Here is an 18564-nt window from a genome sequence, read left to right as displayed (position 1 = left end):
GCTTTTCTATAGGTGCCGGGGATATGACCTCGAGTCTTCATGTTTCCATGGCAAGCTCTTTACTAACTGAACCATCTCCTTAGCTCCATGTGCACTGCCTAACCAGGAACATGCTAACCACAGAAATAAAGTCAACCTGCTTTAAACTTGGAATATTTGGGGTAGGGGTGGGGTGCTGCATGCGTGGTGCCTATGCTCACCCCTGCCTCCTGCACTGGCTTCTCCTGGCTTTGCCATCTTTCAGTCCCACCCCTTCCACAGCACCAGACACTCAATGGATAATCTGCCGAGTCACTACGATGTGTCAAGACTGTGCTGGGCTAAGGGCATGGCTCAGCCCTCCCTGGCTTTGCTACTCCCCAAGAGAGACTGTGGAGGACTGTGGTGGGATCCTGAGAGAAACCAACTGCAAGGACATAAAGAATACAGGCTTGACAGTCAGGTGTGGCCCAAATCCCAGCTCTGCGGTTTTCCAGCTGTGTGTCATTAGGCAAGTCACTGAGCCTCTCTGAGCCTTGCTTCCACTGTGTGTAACATGGAGGGGATGAGACTCGTCTGCCTTGCAGGGTTGTTAGGAGGAGAATGACAGAGAAACAGGTGGAGTGTGGGCACACACCTGGGACACCAGGGCTGGTTGCAGAGAAGGATTAATTGGTGTCAGGAGAGCGAGGGAGTAGGGCTGGTCTTGCCTGGGGACACTCAACTGCTGCTTCTAGCTAATGGGCCCTGGAGCCCCAGAGTCCTGGCTAGGGAGCAGGTTCTGGGTCCCTCCTCTGCCCTCCTCACTGGGCTTCCTGCAGGGGAGAAGGGCAAGGGTGCAGGGGCTGCTTGATGCTGAGGACTGAGCTCAGTGGGGAGCTGGGACTGGGCTCTGAGAAGGCAATCTGAGCATCTCTGCATAGAGGGAGGCGGGGGGGGGCCTCCAATCAGCCGAGATGAGCCTGCACTGGGCTTATTTATGCCTCTTCGCTTTGATCGGGAGCCCTGCTTTGAGACGGCTCATGCCTAATTCATGAGAAACTCTGGTCGTCAAAGGGCTGGGCTGTGGCCTGAGGACAGAGAGTGTGAGCAGGCAGGTTTGTGCGCAGGCACACGCATACAGACAGAGGCACACATGTATACATGATCACACACACACACACGCGCGCGCGCACACACACATTTAAGTATACGACATTCTGTACACACAGATACTCTGGCATGCACATCTGTGTTCCTAGATGGTGATCATGCATTTGCGCATTAGCACACATACACATACAGATGCAAACATTCATGCCCAAGCACAGGTCTACCTATGCGCAGATGGGCACACTTTCACGCATGTCACATGTGCATGAGCAAAATGCTCATTTACATGTGTCATTTACGCTATACACAGTCGGTCATACATGTATGTTCATACTGTCAGCCTTGCTCACACTCTTAGGGCTTCAACAAGTGCCAAGTGACAACACTTTATTTCCCCTTGATCTCAATGCACACTGTGCCCTCCCCAGCAGATGCTGTGACCAGCTTCCGGTGGCAGTAGCCATGGGCCAGGGTAAGCCTCCTTTCCTCCTCCCTCCTGCCCGCAGCCTCAGGAGAGACACAGGGAGCCGGCGGAAAGTGCTGGGGCTCGAGCACCCATGGGATGGAGCCATTTTACACTCTAACTTCCTCCTTTATTTCCTTAGGCCCCGCTGGGGCTCATTCCTTTTCTTGAAGTCTCCAAAGAGGCGAGGGCTCAGGGATGAAGAAGCAGAGCCCAGAGCAAAGGGAGATACACAGGCTTCCAGACTGGTAGAGGGCAGCTGATTAATAAGCCAACAGATGTACTGGCACGGCTCTCAAAGCCTGATGCTTCCAAGGGGTAATTAGAGGACCACATCTCAAAGTATCCCCTGCCACAGCTCCAGCAGCATCGGGAACTCGTTAGATCTCTCTCTCTCTCTCTCTCTCTCTCTCTCTCTCTCTCTCTCTCTCTCTCTCTTTCTCTCTCTCTCATCAGGGCCTCCTGTAGTCCAGGATGATCTCCCACACCCTATGTAACTGAGGCTGACCTTGAGCTGCTGACCTTTCTGTTTCCACCTCCCGAGAGCCCAGACTACAGGTGTGCACCGCTATACCACCGTTTTTTTTACTCTGCTGGGATCAAACCCAGAGCTTTGTGCTTAGTAGGCAAGCACTCTACCAAATAAGTTACATCCTCGGCCCAGAAGACTCCTTATGAGTCCACCCTAGGCTTCCTGAGTCAGATACGTGCGTGTGTGTGTGTGTGTGTGTGTGTATGTGTGTGTGTGTGTGTGTGTGTGTTTGTATGTATTAACACCAGTACTCAGTCTTTTTTGATCCCATAGGCTCTGTGGCATCGGACACACATTCAGGTCCCACCACCACTGGTTTAGTACCTAAGTTTTGAAGAAAAGCAGAAGAGGATGGGGCCCAGTTCCTCCAGATGTGAATCCTCAGATGAGCCACTTATCTGTTGGGGCTCAGTTTCCACACATGGATTGGGAATAATTACAGTGTTCATCTCACAGGGTTTGAGAAGGTTAATAGAGGCCATGCAGGGAGCAGAGTCTGGCCCGCTGGGAGTGCTCAGGCTGCAGCATTGTTACTTATCTAGAAGCACACTGAACCTACTGCTTCTCGGGGTCAGGCAGAGTTCCTTGGCCTCAACTATGATGTCAGAGGGGAAAACAGCGGAACTGAGCCAACACTTCCAAAGCTGGAGGAGCAAAGTCAGGGCTGCGGTGAAAGCAGTCACACGGGCAGGAGACAGGGACTTTCCCTGAAGGCGGTCTAAGAGAAGGGGAGGTGCCTTGTGCTCCTGGCAATGGGCAGCTCATCCACCCCAAGGCAGCCTCTTGGAGATGGAGACCCCAAGCCAAGAGCAGGGTGCCAATGGTCCCAGGTCTGACTGGGACTGGACCATCTCTCTCCTCCTGCCTCATCTGACCCTTTCCTGCTCATCTTCCTTCAGTGATCCACATGGCTTGCCCCAAAAACTTTCAGAACTTGAGACCAATCTACATGGCTCGTCATCCCAGCTCCCTAGAGTTAACTGGTTTTACCAGAGAGGGACTGAGACCTGTGGTTTCAGGCCCCTGGATTCCCGGTAGTGAGAGAGGGAGGGGCAGAGCTCCCCTCTACTACCCAGTAAAGAGTCCAGGAAGGGGAGCTCCAGGTGACGCACGGAAGAGGAGACTCTCACCTTGAAGAAGGTCATGGTGGCCCCATCCTTGACAGCACCATACTCAATTTTGGTCTGCTTAGCCAGGTCGTCGGCAGAGTCAATGGGGGACTCCATGCGCTCCACGGTCAGGAAGGCAGCCAGGTTGGCCGTGTAGGAGGAGATGATGATGAGCGTGAAGAACCACCAGATGCCGCCGATGATGCGGGTAGACAGGGCTTTGGGCATCAGCTCTGAGCCTGGGAGAAGGGAGGAGATATCGTACAGTGTGGAGACCCTGACAGGACCTGGATACTCACACAGGTGCCGGGGCTGTTTCTCCAGACTAGCTGAGCAGTCCCATGGTCCCTCGGTATCGCTGGAAACTTGACTGAAAGGCAAATTCTTTGATTCACCTCAAGAGTCAATAACTGGAGATAGGGGTGGGCGAGAATGGGCAGTGTGTGCACTCAGCCCGTCGGGTGAATCTGATCCAGGCTGGTATTTAATAATTTACACTCCACACACACACACACACACACATGCGCGCGCACACACACAAATACAGATACACACGCACGCACACACACAGACAGACACACACACACATATCATTTTGTAGGTTCCTTGGACCCTCTGATGCCTATCTGTGGGCCATGGCATAGGGGTCAGAACCTATGGGTTCTAAAAGAAAATCCTGTTCCCAGTTCTCTAGGTGATCTTAGGCCCAGACAATTCTCTTGCTCTGGAAGAATTGTCCTTCCTCTGCCCCAGCCTCATGGAAATACTGAGATGCGGCAATGGTATAATTTGAAGAAAGATGCGTCAGAAATACGAGCGGTATACAAATATGAGATTGCTGTGAGGCACTTGGCAGGAGAAGAAAAATCAACATTTTGGGAAGCTTTTTGCTGAAATATATCACTCTTCTTCCCCGACCTTGGGCGCGGAGCACAATTCAGATGAAACCCTCTAACTGAAGTAATTAACTCGACGGCTTTCAAGAGATTTAAACAGTGAGCGGCTCCTGAACTTTCTGGAATATTTGGACCTGCAATCTGAAAGCGCCTGCTTTGATATGGATGACTTTTTTTTTCCACCTCTCAAAGAAGTCACTCAAGGGAGAGATTTTCAAATACATACCTAGCTTTCCACCCCCCACCCCCCCACCCCATCTAAACCATGCGGGGAACGCGCTGGGGCCTGGACTTGAGTAGCAGCAGGCAGCTGCAGAGAAGTTATCACTGCAGCGAAGGGCCTTCTAGGTCCTTCTCAACTGTCACCGAACAAAGATGATGGGCAAAGAAGGAAGGTGAAGCTTCAGGACGCTTGTTAACAGCAGGGACAGATGGAGGCACTTGCCATGAAAGCTGCCTGTCACTCCCCAGCTGCTGGAGCCCACAGAGCTGGGGTGGAACAAGTCTATTTCCTCTTCTGCCACACTCAGTGCTTACAGCCCAGTGGACGGCTGTGTGACGGGCAATAGGAGAATGCTCTTCTTTCCTTCCTTCCTTCCTTCCTTCCTTCCTTCCTTCCTTCCTTCCTCCCTCCCTCCCTCCCTCCCTCCCTCCCTCCCTCCCACCCTCCCTCATTCATCTGGCATCTTCATCATGCCTTCTGAAGAGCAGGGCTTGTGCTGGGTCTTGAGGTTTCACACAGGGGTGTGAAGGACAAGGGCCTTGCAGTTAGAGTAGGCGCTGTGTAGGTTCCCATCGGGTCATCACCAGCCTTTACCCACTGAGTTATCCTGCTGCATCCTCCCTGCCTTTTGAGGCAGGGCCTTGCTTGTCTTGGACTCACAGTAATCCTCCAGTCCCAGTCACCCAAATGCTGGAATCACAGATGTGAGCTACCATGCTCGGCTGTTTCCTAGACATTTAAGCATCTCCAGACATTCCAAAGAGCTCAAGTCATGCTCAGGGCCAGTCACTTTGGAACCCTGGTCTCCAGGATGAAAGGCAATCTTCTTCTATGGACACTGTCTCTAATGCACTCAGGCAGAAGCCCCAACCTCAGTCAACCTCCCCTGGCCCTAACCTAACGACCTGGAGTTCTCTTAGTCTCCTAAGCCATGGACCCTCACAGCACTGTTCTGCAGCCACTCCTGCCCACTCTGTCTCTATGGTCCCAGCCTCCGGCTTGCACGGATCAGCTTTGTTCTGCCATGGAGAACTGGGGTCAACCCATCAGGCAGCATGTTCTGGTCCATCCCAGCTACAGTAGAAGGTACTGGGAATGCCTCTCACGTGCCACAGGTTGGGGTGGCTGACCTGCTTCAGAACCTGAGTTGGCTCTCGGCCAGAGCAACGGAGCAGGGTATGAATCTGGGGCGAAGACACACAACAGGGTATCCTCAGTGTCTCCAACTGTCTGATGACTTAGAGAGATCTGACTCCCAAGGGCAGCTGACTCAAGAAAGGCCCAAGGACCCAGCGGGGAGAAAAGCTACCTGCCTCAGACAAGAAGGCCCAGAGAGGGCAGACACACACCTTGTTGCATCAGGGAGCCCATTCCAAACCAGAAGCTGTTGAGCAGTGTGAAGTTATTCTCCACCACCTCGGAGCCAGGGTTGCAGGGGTGAGCATCGTACCACTCATAAGGGCTGAATCTGCAGGGCAGAGGGAAACGGTGAGACCAAGCTGCAAAAAGCTGCTAGTTAGTAACAAGTACCAGTGTGGCCCACCGACAACTCCAGGGTCCTTTTCTTTATTGTCTGTCTGGAGTGATAGGCAAGGACCAGTTGGGACCGGGTTTCTTCCTGTCCTTTACTGCCAGTGCCCTTTTCTGGTTATAAAATAATTCCAAAGCACCTTTTCAAATTAAAAGCATGCATGCCCTTCTACCTCGGGAAGCTGCGAGTCATTATCCATGTAGGAAAAACATCAGACAGGCGCATAAAGGGAAGTCCTCAAGGATGTTTGTCAAAGTGTTGTTTGCAATAGCATGCAAAAAAAAAAAATAACCTAAATGTCCTTCAGTAGAGGAATGATTAAATACGCCATGCCACAGCCACACTGAAATATCACACAGCTGGTTAAGAGAACAGCATGCTTCTAGATGTCCCGAGACAGGGGAAGCCCTTCAACACAGACTGTTGGATGAACAGCGATCAAAAATAAAAACAATACAATCGCATTTCTATAGGTTTCCTAGGGCAGCCACACAGCTCTGTCTGTGAACGTGTATATGAATGTACACTAAGAAGTCTGGAAGTCTCTATAAAAACATCAGTCTGTGGCTCTGGGGAGAGGGCAAGGAGGGCAAGAGGGGTTTCAGTCAAACCTGTTGCCTTATTTGGACCACATGGCTCTTTTGAAAATGAGAAGACACATTTGAATTTCTTGTATAATAAAAAAGTGAAAAGACGCTCATGATAAAATGTTCAAATAGTATACAGGAATCTGATGAGAAGGCACAAATGCCCCAGAATCCTGCCCCACGGAGAAAACATGGTGGGATTTCATTTCAGATTTTTGTGTTTGAGTATATGAACATAGGCCGGGCAGGAAAACGTCCAAAGCCCCGACTCCACACCATCCCCTTCTAAGGAAGAGGACTCCCAACTGAGGGGAGGAAGCCTGGTGGACTGGCTGATTCCTACTTACAAATGAGTCAGTTTGAAGATGCAGAGAGATGGAGGGACTGAGTGGTTCCTAGATCAGGGCAGTTGTCTGTGTGTGTGTTGGGGGGTGGGATGGGGCAGGATGGAGGAAGTAAAGAAAGACAGTGTTTTTTTAAACCAAAACATATTTTTGTTTCATTTTTTAGTGTGAAGCCCTTTACGGTAACTCGTTTCTTCCCTTTGCCGCTCCCTTCTCAAAGCGAGAGTATTAGCTATCACTCACTGCTCCCGGGCTCAGGTGAGGACAGTCCCATTCTCAGGAAGCAGGATGCTGGCTCAGGCAGGAAATCCCCATGTGAGACTTCACAGTGAGTTGAGGATTGTCAAAGGGAAGGAGAGGAAACTGGTAGAGACTCTAGAATCCCCAAGGAAGAGGCTGAGGTTCAGGGGAGAGGGCCAGCAGAGATTTGGGGGAAGGGGATGTAAGAGACAACTTTTGGAGAGCCGGGTGTCCAGAATGGATGCTGGGCTTGTTTTTGTGGCAGTGCAGACAAACCTGAGGTGTCTGGAGGGCCGGGCTTGGTGGGTGCGGTGTAGGTAGGAGAGTCCCTGCTTCAGGCCCAGAGTCCACGAGATCTAGGGGTACTGGGTACACAGTGAACTCCCCACTGAGTTCACATAGATTGGAACCTGGTCCATGTTAGAAAAGCAGTGGATTTCAGCAGAGACCATAGGCCACTGGAGACTCAGAGCAAAGCAGGGAATGGACCACCTAAGGAGGCACGGCCCTCGTAGACCCAGGGCTAAAGAAGAAATTATAAAATTTAATTTATAATTAATTATAAAAGAGTTAAGGCAGGGGATCTCACAAAATCTAAGGAACTTCACCCTTTAGCTTCTAGACAGAAACAAAGCTTATAGCTCAGGAAGCCCTGGGACTGATCTGACAGCGAACCAAAGTGGGCCATGATGGTTTGTACTGAGGACCAAGAAACCAGGCTCCCCTGGGACCTCTCCTGGCTGGAGGGCTGGCATCAGAAGGAAGATTAATTCTGAGCAGTGCTCAGGGGTCCAGCTCTTTATTTATTTAGATTATTAAGATCTATATTACATTTATTTGTTTAAGGCATGTGTGGGTATGTGTGCCACGGCATGCATGTGGAGGTCAGAGGATAACTTGCAGGAATCAGTCCTCTCCTGTTGGGTGAGACCCTGGGATAGAACTCAGGTCTTCAGGTTTGGAGCCAAGAGTGCCTTTACCAGCTGAGCCAGCTCGTCTGCCCTAGGTCCTGCTCGTAATGTAACACACAGACACAGACAGGTAAGACGGACATACACATACAGACACATACACATACAGACACACACACACACACATAGACAGACAGGTAAGACGGACATACACATACAGACACATACACATACACACACACACACACATAGACAGACAGGTAAGACGGACATACACATACAGACACATACAGACACACACACACACACACACACACACACACACACACACAGACAGGTAAGACGGACATACACATACAGACAGACAGACAGAAAGACAGACAGACACACACACAGAATTTTTAACATAAAAAAAAATGCCGCATCACCCCAGGAACCTGACATACAAATTTCTATGTAGAAAGCTGTTACCCTGTCCACACCAGTCCCTCGGAACCGGAACCTGACTGTACCCTCCAGTGACTCACATGGGTCTTAACACCCTACCGTACTGGTGGGCACTGAAGTTGATCCGGTTCCCACCAATGGGGAAAAAATCTGGGCACTCCTCTGTGGTCAGTGACACCAAAGGGGATCTGGGTCCTCTGGGCTCTGCTGTACCTTTAAGGATCTAAGGTACCACTCAGTGACGTTTTAACAGGACAAGTGCCCAGAGACAGAACTTGCTTATTCTGATAAATGTAGCTGATTCCAGAAGGGGCCTTTTGGTAACAAAATGTTTTCAAAGGCTGAGGTTTAACCAGAAAAAGGATCACAGCGCCGGGCGGTGGTGGCGCATGCCTTTAATCCCAGCACTCGGGAGGCAGAGGCAGGCGGATTTCTGTGAGTTCGAGGCCTGCCTGGTCTACAAAGGGAGTTCCAGGACAGGCTCCAAAGCTACAGAGAAACCCTGTTTCGAAAAACCAAAAAAAAAAAAAAAAGTAAAAAAAGGATCACAGCAGTGGGCACCCATATTACAGTGCGGGAGGGGGGCAGAAACCTTACAGTGCAGGAGGGGGACAGAAACCTTACAGCGCTGGAGACAGGAGGGAATGGATGAAGGCTGGGCAAGGGTCCCACATGCAGTTCGCTGACCCTGCCTCTCTGGCTCAGCCCTAAGCCTGCAGGTGCCCAGTGGCACCCCCTTGGCCATCTATGTGTCCTCTAGTTTGCAGCTCCCCAATGCCCAATCCTGTGTTCAATTTAGAATGGGAAATCTTTGTGACTTTGGGTACTGACTTCACCTCTCTGAGCCTCGCTTGGCTTCTGCCTCTGGAACATGGGGATGGTTCTCCCCACCTTATAGGACGACTGTAAGGGCAGACACGATGGTTGGGAGATGTGCCGTACGCGTGTTCCATGGGGTGAGCAGTGTACTTAGATGCCTCTGCTCAGCTCTGTGGCCCAGAATTTCCTCCCTCTGCAGGTACCTCATGGCATCCTGGCCACTGCAGAAAACCCCACTTTTCCTAAGCATCCCACACTAGCCTTAGGTGGAGGGGCCACTCCCCCTGTCTTCCTAGCCATGATGGGGAGGCTGGACACCCAGATGCCTGCAGCGGATGGATGGCCTGTATCTGAGGGGAGAAGAGACACACACATCAAACAGACAGAACTAATGCTGGAAATGCTCCTGCCTCAGAGGGATGGGTGGCTGAGAGGCCACTGGAGCTTCGAGAAAATTACGTTGAGAGCGCAAGAGAGCGGCTCTGCTTTCAAAGGCTTGTTAGACCATTAGTGAGGAGAGGCGCGATGAAGGTCTCTCCGTGCTGGCTCGCTGTTGGCTGGGCTGAGGAGGCAGGGCAGCGGCAGCCTCACCAGGCTCTGCAGCAAAGCCTTGGGAGGCTGGGCGACTTTGCCTCTCACATTTTTCCTTTGGTCTCTCTCTGGGTGGGAGGGGGCAGAGAGTGACAGGCGTAGAGGCGAGGGGGGCTTTCAAAGGAAGCTCTGGAGGAAAAAGGCGAAACACCAGGTCCTTGGATCTCAAATTGCCTCTCCAGAGAAGTTTCTCTTTACACCATGTTAGGCTTTAGAGAAAAAAGGACCCAGGGCAGGGGCAAGGATGGGGCCAGGCGGGAGGGGCAGAGAGCGCAGCTGGGAGAGGGTGGGGAGCTTGAGATGGGGGTGTGTGTGTCAAGCAGTGGCCAGAGGTATGAATTAAGACAAAACCTCAATGGAACTAAGTTCACCTTCTAGATGTTTCTTTCACTTATGGCTTATCTGGCCTCAGCAGGTCTTGGGTGCCTTTAAGGGAGGCTGCCAGAGAAAACGGAAAGGTGGCAAGGCGCAGAACTGGGTGCTTGGTAGACACTAGGTACTTGATAAACCTGGGCTAATTCTGCTTCCCTAGTGACCCACTTAGCAAGGGTGTACTTCATCTGTTTCCAATGAACAACGTGACAAGGGTAGGCTCAGTGCATGCGTGGATTCCCAGCAGGAGGCACACGTGTGAATGAGGTGGCGTGTAAGCATGAATCCCATTCATGCATGTCTGTGTGCCATGTTTCTGCATGTGGCGTGTGCACAGCTGGTGGTGATTGGTTCTCCAGATGTGTGGACGGCTTAGATATAATTTGTTTTCCGTGTTTTGAGCCATTTGTTAGGCCATGCAATGTGCTTGGGTCTGGTCTGCCATCCCAGGTACCCAGGTCAGGTAAACAATGGTCAGGCTTCTCCCAACCTGTTTTGGGCACCAGGGTGCAATTTACCATAGCTTAGTCACGAACACCAGAGGGAGGATCGGATGATTCAAGCCCAGGGAGCCATGGGACATTTTCTGAAGGGACAAAGGATCTGAGCCACAGGGAGGAAGAGTATGCCAGGTGGTTCAGTGATCCAAACCTTGGGCTTTCTGAGCCAAGGGGCACTTGCCTAGCTTCCCATGCTTTCCAGCTTGGCCCAGAGCTTCGGCCAAGGCACAGCCTTACCTGGCGATGACGAAGAGGACACAGCTGACACCCAGGTAGGCGAGGAGCACGTACATCCAGATGTCCGGGGAAAGGGGGTTGAGGAAAGAGAAGACACTCGGGTTGGTGCCATTGGGCTTGCGATATAAGATGCTCACTCCGAGGGTCATAAAAGGCTTAGAGAAATCGATGGCCTTCTCTCGGACATGGGTGATGGTTAGGGGAGCCACGGCCAGATCTGCTTTCTGTAACAAGACCACAGGCAGACAGACAATGAGCAAAACCTTGGGCTAGAGGTGATGAAGAACTCCCTTATGGGACACAGACAGAGGTGGTGCGTTAGTCCAAGGTTACTTACTTAACTACTCCTGTGTGTGTGTGTGTATGTGTGTGTGTGTGAAGTGTTGAGGCCAGAAGACAATGTCATTTCTCAATTGCAATTGACCCTTTTTGTGTGTATGAGCTTTAGTCTTTAACAGCCAAACCATCTCTCCAGCCCTGACCTCATTTTCTAAGGCAGACTCTCTCACTGGCCTGGAACTCATCCAGTAGGCTCGGTTGCTTGGCGATCAAACTCTAGGGATCTGCCTGCTTCTGCCTCCCTGGCCCTGGGATTCTAAGTGCATGCTATCACACCTGGTCTTTCCCCCCACATGAGTTCTGGGGACAGAACACAGGTCCTTGGCTGGAGCTTCTTTCCAGCCTATGTATTCACAGTTCAGTTTCAACACTGACTAACCCTCACAGCTGGACCATGCCCAGGGTGTGGAGGAGACAAGGATGCACACACGTTGATACAGGACAACTTAAGCTTTCTTCTCCAGTGGCTGATGCCTGGAAGAAGAGGGCTGTGACAAAAGCAGAGCGAGAATGAATACAATAAGGTCCCTTTTCAAGATGGGACGGTCTCAAATGAATTCAGCTTCCCCCTTTCAGTCACTTCCTGACCACTTCAGCCCCCTCAGGATGCTCATTAGATCCTAAAACCTGCTCTAAAACTAGCTAGACAATGATAATGCCCTCCTTGGGAGTGGGGAGATGCCTCAGTTAGTCAAATGTCTGCCATGCAAGCATGAGAACCTGAGTTTGGATTCCCAACACTCATGTAAAAAGCTGGTCATCAAAAGAGTCCATAATCTCGGCACTGGGGTTACAGGCCCCAGAGCTCACTGGCCAGCTAATCTAGCTGGTTGATCAGTTCCAGGTTCAAAGAGAGATCCTGTCTCATAAAGTGGAGCATTACGGAAAAAGACAACGATGTTGATACCCGCACGCATACACAAACACACACACACACACGCTACACAGAATACATACAAACAAAACCAAACAAAAACACCCTCTTTAAAGGGTGTGGGTGGACAAGAAAACTGAATGAGCAAGCTCAAGTGCAGAAGTTCACCTCTCTGGCAGGGGTTACCATGGAGGCAGGAGAGGCAAGGCTAGAGGTATGATATATTCATACAGGCCATTGCATCACCTACAAACTTAATGAAGGGGGTTCTTGAATTTGATCTGGGGTTTTCCTGCTTAAAAATTAAAAAAATCCCCCTCCTGCATCTTATCTGCAGTCCTCTTAACACGAGGTCCCTTTAAAGACCGTCCTGTCCCTAAGCCCATTTCTTCACCCCCATGGCCTCTTTGTCTAATTCTTCCTATTGTTCGTATTATTTCACCCACGCTGCCTCTTCGAGATCCCTCCCAGGCAGTCTTGATTCTCGATTCTCATGAAGTTCACTCTTTCCCAAGGGAAGGTCTTCATTGCTCAGTGTGCATGGCTGCATGTCAGCAAGTATGCAGCTGCTTAGATACACATTCACGGGCTCCTTGCAAGCTAGAGCTGTGGCTGGCTCACTGTTCTCTCCTCGTCTCAAAGCCCCTTCTTAGACTCTGCAATATTTAGTAGTGCTTCCCTGGAAAAGGCTGCCTCTTAGGCTCCTGTAGGTATTTGTGTCTCAATTATGAATCAAGTTACAACTTCCCTTCCGTACATAGGCACAACTGAAGGGAAGTGCTGAAAACCCTTTGCCAGGAAGGAGCATGTTTCTGAAAGACCCTGCCAAGGCAATGCCTCTAGGCAGCCACTTGCTGGATTGACCCATCCATCTGCCCACTGACTCATCTATTTATCCATCCATCCATTATCCATCCACCCATTCTTCCATCTGCCCACATGCTGGACCACCCATCAGTCCATCCATTATCCATCCATCCTTCCATCCACTCATTACCCACTTATCCATTCAGCCATCCATCTATCTGTTTATCTATAAATCTACCAACCCAGATACCCATCCATCCGTCTATCCATCCACCAGCCCACTCATCTTTCCACCCACCCACTATTTTATGAGATCCGCCAGGAATTACAGAGACAGAGCTGTCACTAACAGGTATGATTTCTGCTCTCATGGCTCTGAAGGTTTAGTAGGGGACATGTGTGCCAATCAAAGTGTTCATCGTATCAGCACTAACTCAGACGTCACTTATCTCAGAATAGGAACAAGCACTTTAATAGTAATCACATCAGAAGAAACAGCTAATATGTGTGAAATCCCAGGACAGACCACTTGCTGAGTATTCCATGCTTGGTGTGGGAGGGGAAACTAGGAGATTCTCTGATACTGGTATCCCCAGTGTTTCTCCTTCTAATGCTACCCCTACTCCCCCAACATGGATACTCGGGGCCAAAGATTTGGTAAACTTCAAAATCCAGGAAAATGCCAACAAGAGGGTCCATGGAGTACAAGATTGGTGACAAGCTGAGCTGGATCCCTAGAACCTACCTATATGGTGGAAGCAGGGAACCAGGTCCCAAAAGTTGTCCTCTAAACTCCAAGCATGAGACATGACATGTATACATGAGCATGTGCCGACATACATGTATGCAATAAACGAATAAACAAATAAATGTGAAACAAATCAACCCCAGGGAATATGGGAAGGTAAGGCTAAGGAAAAGGCTCAGTACACTGAAGCCTCCTTTTATAGATTTTTGAGTGTGTGAGTTAGAACGTACCTGGCTTTAAAGGTACAGAAATAGGGACCAGGCAGCTGCATTAGCTCCTGGATCCCTCTCAATTAAGAGCATGAACAAATGGATAGGGGGAAGAATGCTTAGGAACAGTAAAAACCGTCTAATACACACTTGATCAAGACATACTACGCCCAGACACTGGCCTAGTTGGGATACAAGAACAAACCAGAGACCTGGTACAGCGAGTCCTTGCTTTAGGTACAGACATGATTCCTGGGTAGCAAAACAGTTGAGGTGAGTGCCCTGAAGGTCTCCTTCAGTCCTGAAGTTCTAGGCTCTTCTACAATAATGGAAGGGGAAAGAGATGTAGTGGTGTGTGAGTCTAGATTCCTGCCACCCTTAGCTCAGTTCCTTCAGTTCCAGACAGACCCTGGGGATGCTCTGTTTGACTGCTGCAAAGGTAGAATGCCTTGGTCTCTGAGAACGGCCTCTGGGTTTGCAGCAGCTTCTTAGACAGAACTTCCAAGTCAGTGGTGGAAGGTCCTCTGTGGACTCTTGACAGCAAGCTGCATGAGATCAAGGTGTTTGCGCAAAATGTTTATTCAGCAAGAAGGCCCCAGGGGCTGAAGAGGAAGCCAGGCACAGGCCCCAGAGCAGTCTCTTTCCCAGGGCCCTCAGCACCTCCCTTCCACTCTCCCCGCTTTCTGGCTCTAATGGGCTTGGGCAGCAGTTGCGTCCATGGCATTATGTGCCTACGGCAGCAAGGTAATTGGCCAACGTGACCCTCTCTGGAAGTTCAGAGGAGCGTTCTCCCTTGAGCTTCAAGAAAGCTGGCATTCTCCACTTCATTTTTGGCTTAGGCAGAAAATACTATATTTCACTGTTGGTAACGATTTCCCTGAAAAAGGCATTATTTTGTCCAACTTCCCTTGAAAGACTGGAACAGATGTCAAGCCTTCGCGGTTTCGGTTCATTACTCAGAATGAAAGGCCCAGTCTTGGCGGCTCTTCCCACTCATGCATACTTCTTCCAGTGTGATTCACGAAATCACAGGCTGTCAGAGCTGGACGAGAGGCCTTCAGAACATCTGCTCCAAACCCACATTTTAGTACAGAGGGAAACTGAGGCTTGGAGAAGTTTCTTCTTTCTTCTCACGTTACAAAAATCATAACCTCGAACAAAACCAAACAGTACTTTGACCTGCCCCCCCCATACCTTCACTCTCTTATAGGGGGGCATTGTTCGCCTCCTGTCTCACTAAGTTCCTCTCTGTATATCTTCTGAATTTTTAGGCCAGGTCCAATGCCTTCTGAAGACATTGTTTTATCCTTATAAGTAGGTTTCCGCTTACCAAGGTTTTGTCGGAAGGCACCCAGTCCAGCCCTTCTCAACCCTCCCCCTCCATGCATGAAGCCATCTGACCTTTGTTCCAGCCCAGATCCTACATGGCTGACAAGAAGTACTTACCCAACTCCAGCTCTGTATTTTGGCCCTTGATAGTCAGTTGTCCTGACTTTAGCCTGGACCCTATTATAGGACCCTGAATTTGTTCCTATAATAAAACCTTGTCAACTCCCATCAGGCTAAGAACTAAGATCTCACAGTCTTAGTTCTGGCAACTTGTCACCAACTGTTCTTTCCTTAGGACAAGAAGTCTTCTTTGGAGACTAAGGTCTAGTCCCCAGGGTCCCTTGCTCACTTCCTGGGTTTGGTGGTCTGTTGACACTTCCTGTTGGATTCTCCAGTATTCACCACTGGATTCTGTATCTCTATGTTCTTACAATGTGCCTATATGCCCAGTCAACTGATATATTAAAATATTAAGAGCTGCCATCATTACAGGACGCTGCCTACAGGCCAAGCATCGTCAAGTGCCTCATGAATGCCTCCCTAAAGCCCCAGGGGGCAACAGACATCACCACACTTTAGATAAGGGATTTGGTGTCTAGAGCAGACAGGATGCTTGTTCAAGCTGCCGAGTGGCTGAGCCAGTTCTAGTACTCGATTCATTATGGCTTAAAAACACTACATTTTACCACACTGTTGTCCAAGCCAAGTAGAGTGGGATGATGTGGCAGTGGCTATAGCCTTAATTACATTCCTCTTCTCTGACTGTGAGCTAATTCAGAATAAGGTCTTGCAGATAATATTCTTCCAGAACAAAGTCACCAAGTTAAGATGGCACCATCCTGAATTAGGATGGCCCCTCCCAACAACTGGTGCCCTTTTAAGAGGAGACACAAATATATACAGAGAAGAGTGTGACAATGAAGACAGAGGTGGGGCAGCCTAAACACAAGTCCAGGAGCACCAAGGGCTGCTGGTCACATCAGAACCTGGGAGGATAGAGTCCATCCACCTTCAGAGCCTCTGGAAGGGAGTCAACACTGCTGACATCTGATTTCTCACTTCTCTCCCATAGAGGATAAATGCCTGTGTTTCAAGGCATCTGGTTGGCTATCATTTGTTATAGCAGTCCGAGAAAACGAATACACCCGTCTCTTAGAGACGGTGTGGAGAACTGTCTCTATCTTCTATCATCTGCTCTCAGCCCTGCAGTCTGTGCTCATGGGGCCTCGTGCTGAGTCCCCTGCAGTATTCCCAGACACCCGAATTTCACCTTGGCCTCTGACCACGCCTGCCACTGGGGCTTCACTGGGATTCATTAACATTCAGTGGGGTTTGGAGTGCTAAAGCCTTCTCAATTCCTCTTCTGCCTCTACAGTGCCCAAGAAAACCACCCATGACAAGTCCCCTCCTAATAACTATGAAGAGATTTGACTCGTCCTGGGAGCTCTGTCTGCTCCATCTCTCCCATGTCTCTGGCATTGGGTGTTATGGCTTGGACATGAGGGATCCCCCAAAAGGTTCATGGGTTGAAGACTTGTCCCCGGTTGATGGATCTAGTCACTGAGATCCCTCATGACTGGATAATGCATGCCTTGAACATATCAACGGATCAATCCACTGATCGATCCACTCTTTAATAGTGTTATTACAAGAGGAGACCTTGAGGGAAGTGGGTAACTGGGGTGTGCCTAGGAAGGGTGTTTTGTCTCTGCTTTCTGTTTAGCTTTCTGTCTCTGCTCCACACTTTTGCTGCCAAGATGTCCTGCCTCACCACAGACAAGCAGCAGAGGGGCAAGCCGACCAAGCTGCTGAAACTTCTGAAACCGTGAGCCAATACTAATCCCCTGCTAAAGTGTTTCTCTCAGGCACTTGACATGCGAGCTTGAGGACTTGAGTTTGAAGCCCCAGGGCCCACAGGAAGCCAGGCATGGTAGTACCTGCCTACAATCCCTGTGCTCCTCCTGTGAGATGGGATGGAGAGACAGGGGAACCATGGGACGTTCATGGGCCAGCTTAGGGTGTTCAGCAGTGAACAAGAGATAGTCTCAAACAAAGCAGAAGGTGGGACCAGAATCCAAGGTGGTCCTCCAACTGCTACATGCACACAGATAGTTGGAGAATGCCGGCAGCACCGATGCATACACACACATTTACACACATACAGGTTTCTCTGTTTATCGCAATGATGAAAAACTTGATTCACACAGGGCATCCTCAGAATTCAGCTTCCACACTTTCTCCCAAGTGCTGTTTCTCTTAGCGAGGTGCCTTCCATCCAGGCTGGGCAAACAAGGTACCTTTTGAAGACAAAACATCTCCTGAGCCCTGACATATCTGTTGAGACCCAGAGAGCTGCCAGACTAGCCTCCATGACCCACCTGGCCATTTTCAGCACTACAGCAGCCTTGATGGCTGACTGGACAATGATGTGAGTACCATCCCCAGGCCTGGGGAAAGGGCCCACTCCTTCCCTGCAGGCTCCATCCTGTGCCAATGTCTATCAGGAAGAATGGCAGGTCCAGTCTGCCTCACAGTCACTAGAGCTGGAATAGATGACCCATCTTCTGTCACCTTGAGTCCTCTCCCCAAACTCCATAACCCAGACAGGCTGGGACCTGCTGTAGCAGAGCCCAAGAGGGGTGGAGCTGTGACCCCCCCCTCTTTGAAGCAAGTCTGGCTCCCATTATACATCCGACAGCTCTGTTCCCCACACTGCTCCTCGCCGCTCTGATCACAACAGGATGGTTGTGATCTATGCGATCAAATGCAAGCTATTGCTTAATCTCTTGTTTCCCTGTCAGTATATGAGCTCCAAGAAGGCAAGGATTAAGCTTGTTCCCCTCACCAATGGTCCTCTTAGGATTAGTGCAAGGCCTGACATCACGTGGAGACTCCAGGACATTGTATTGGAAAAACGAACATTAGAACACCCACCAAAACCGAGTTTGATCCCCAGGATAGAAGAGAACTGACTCCCACAAGTTATCTTCTGTCCTTTACATGTTTGCTGTGGCACTCCCCCCCCCCCCGCCTAATGGGTTGATCCTGGTCTCAGTTTCCCCACTCAACATGACTTCTCCTGAAGTCAAGCCAACTCTGACCATTTGACCTGTATCTTCTCAGAGTAAGAACTGCTGCCTGTGAGCTGGCCCTGATGGGCTAACCTGCACTTTGTTTCTCTCCCCTGAACACTCAATGGATTCCAGCACACACATCTCCACCAGCTCGCAGGTTCACCTTAGGATGGTCTGGGGATATCTTCAGTTTCTCAGAGCACCATGTCACTGCCTGGGGGCAATGCTGGCCAGTGTTGTCTGTCCCCCTCCGGCCCTGGCTCCCACACGTCCCTGTCCCACCCCTAGGTGAGTGTCTATCATGACTCACT

General features: G+C 50.2%; 1 protein-coding gene across 2 annotated transcripts in view; it reads right to left on the bottom strand.

Moving 5' to 3' along the window:
- Nucleotides 1-18564, bottom strand: part of Grik3 (glutamate ionotropic receptor kainate type subunit 3) — a 227939-nt gene that overhangs the window by 16697 nt on the left and 192678 nt on the right. For both annotated transcript variants that reach the window (XM_075944795.1, XM_075944796.1), the window contains 3 exons: nucleotides 10874-11097; nucleotides 5644-5762; nucleotides 3197-3414 (listed from right to left, as the gene is read on the bottom strand). In XM_075944795.1, the coding sequence (XP_075800910.1) occupies nucleotides 3197-3414; nucleotides 5644-5762; nucleotides 10874-11097 (561 nt within the window). The remainder of the gene's footprint in view (nucleotides 1-3196; nucleotides 3415-5643; nucleotides 5763-10873; nucleotides 11098-18564) is intronic.

Source organism: Microtus pennsylvanicus, chromosome 13 (genome assembly GCF_037038515.1).
Source record: "Microtus pennsylvanicus isolate mMicPen1 chromosome 13, mMicPen1.hap1, whole genome shotgun sequence".
Classification (NCBI taxonomy): domain Eukaryota; kingdom Metazoa; phylum Chordata; class Mammalia; order Rodentia; family Cricetidae; genus Microtus; species Microtus pennsylvanicus.
The sequence above is the reverse complement of the archived record's forward strand: the minus strand, read 5'-3'. Positions and strand labels throughout refer to the sequence as shown.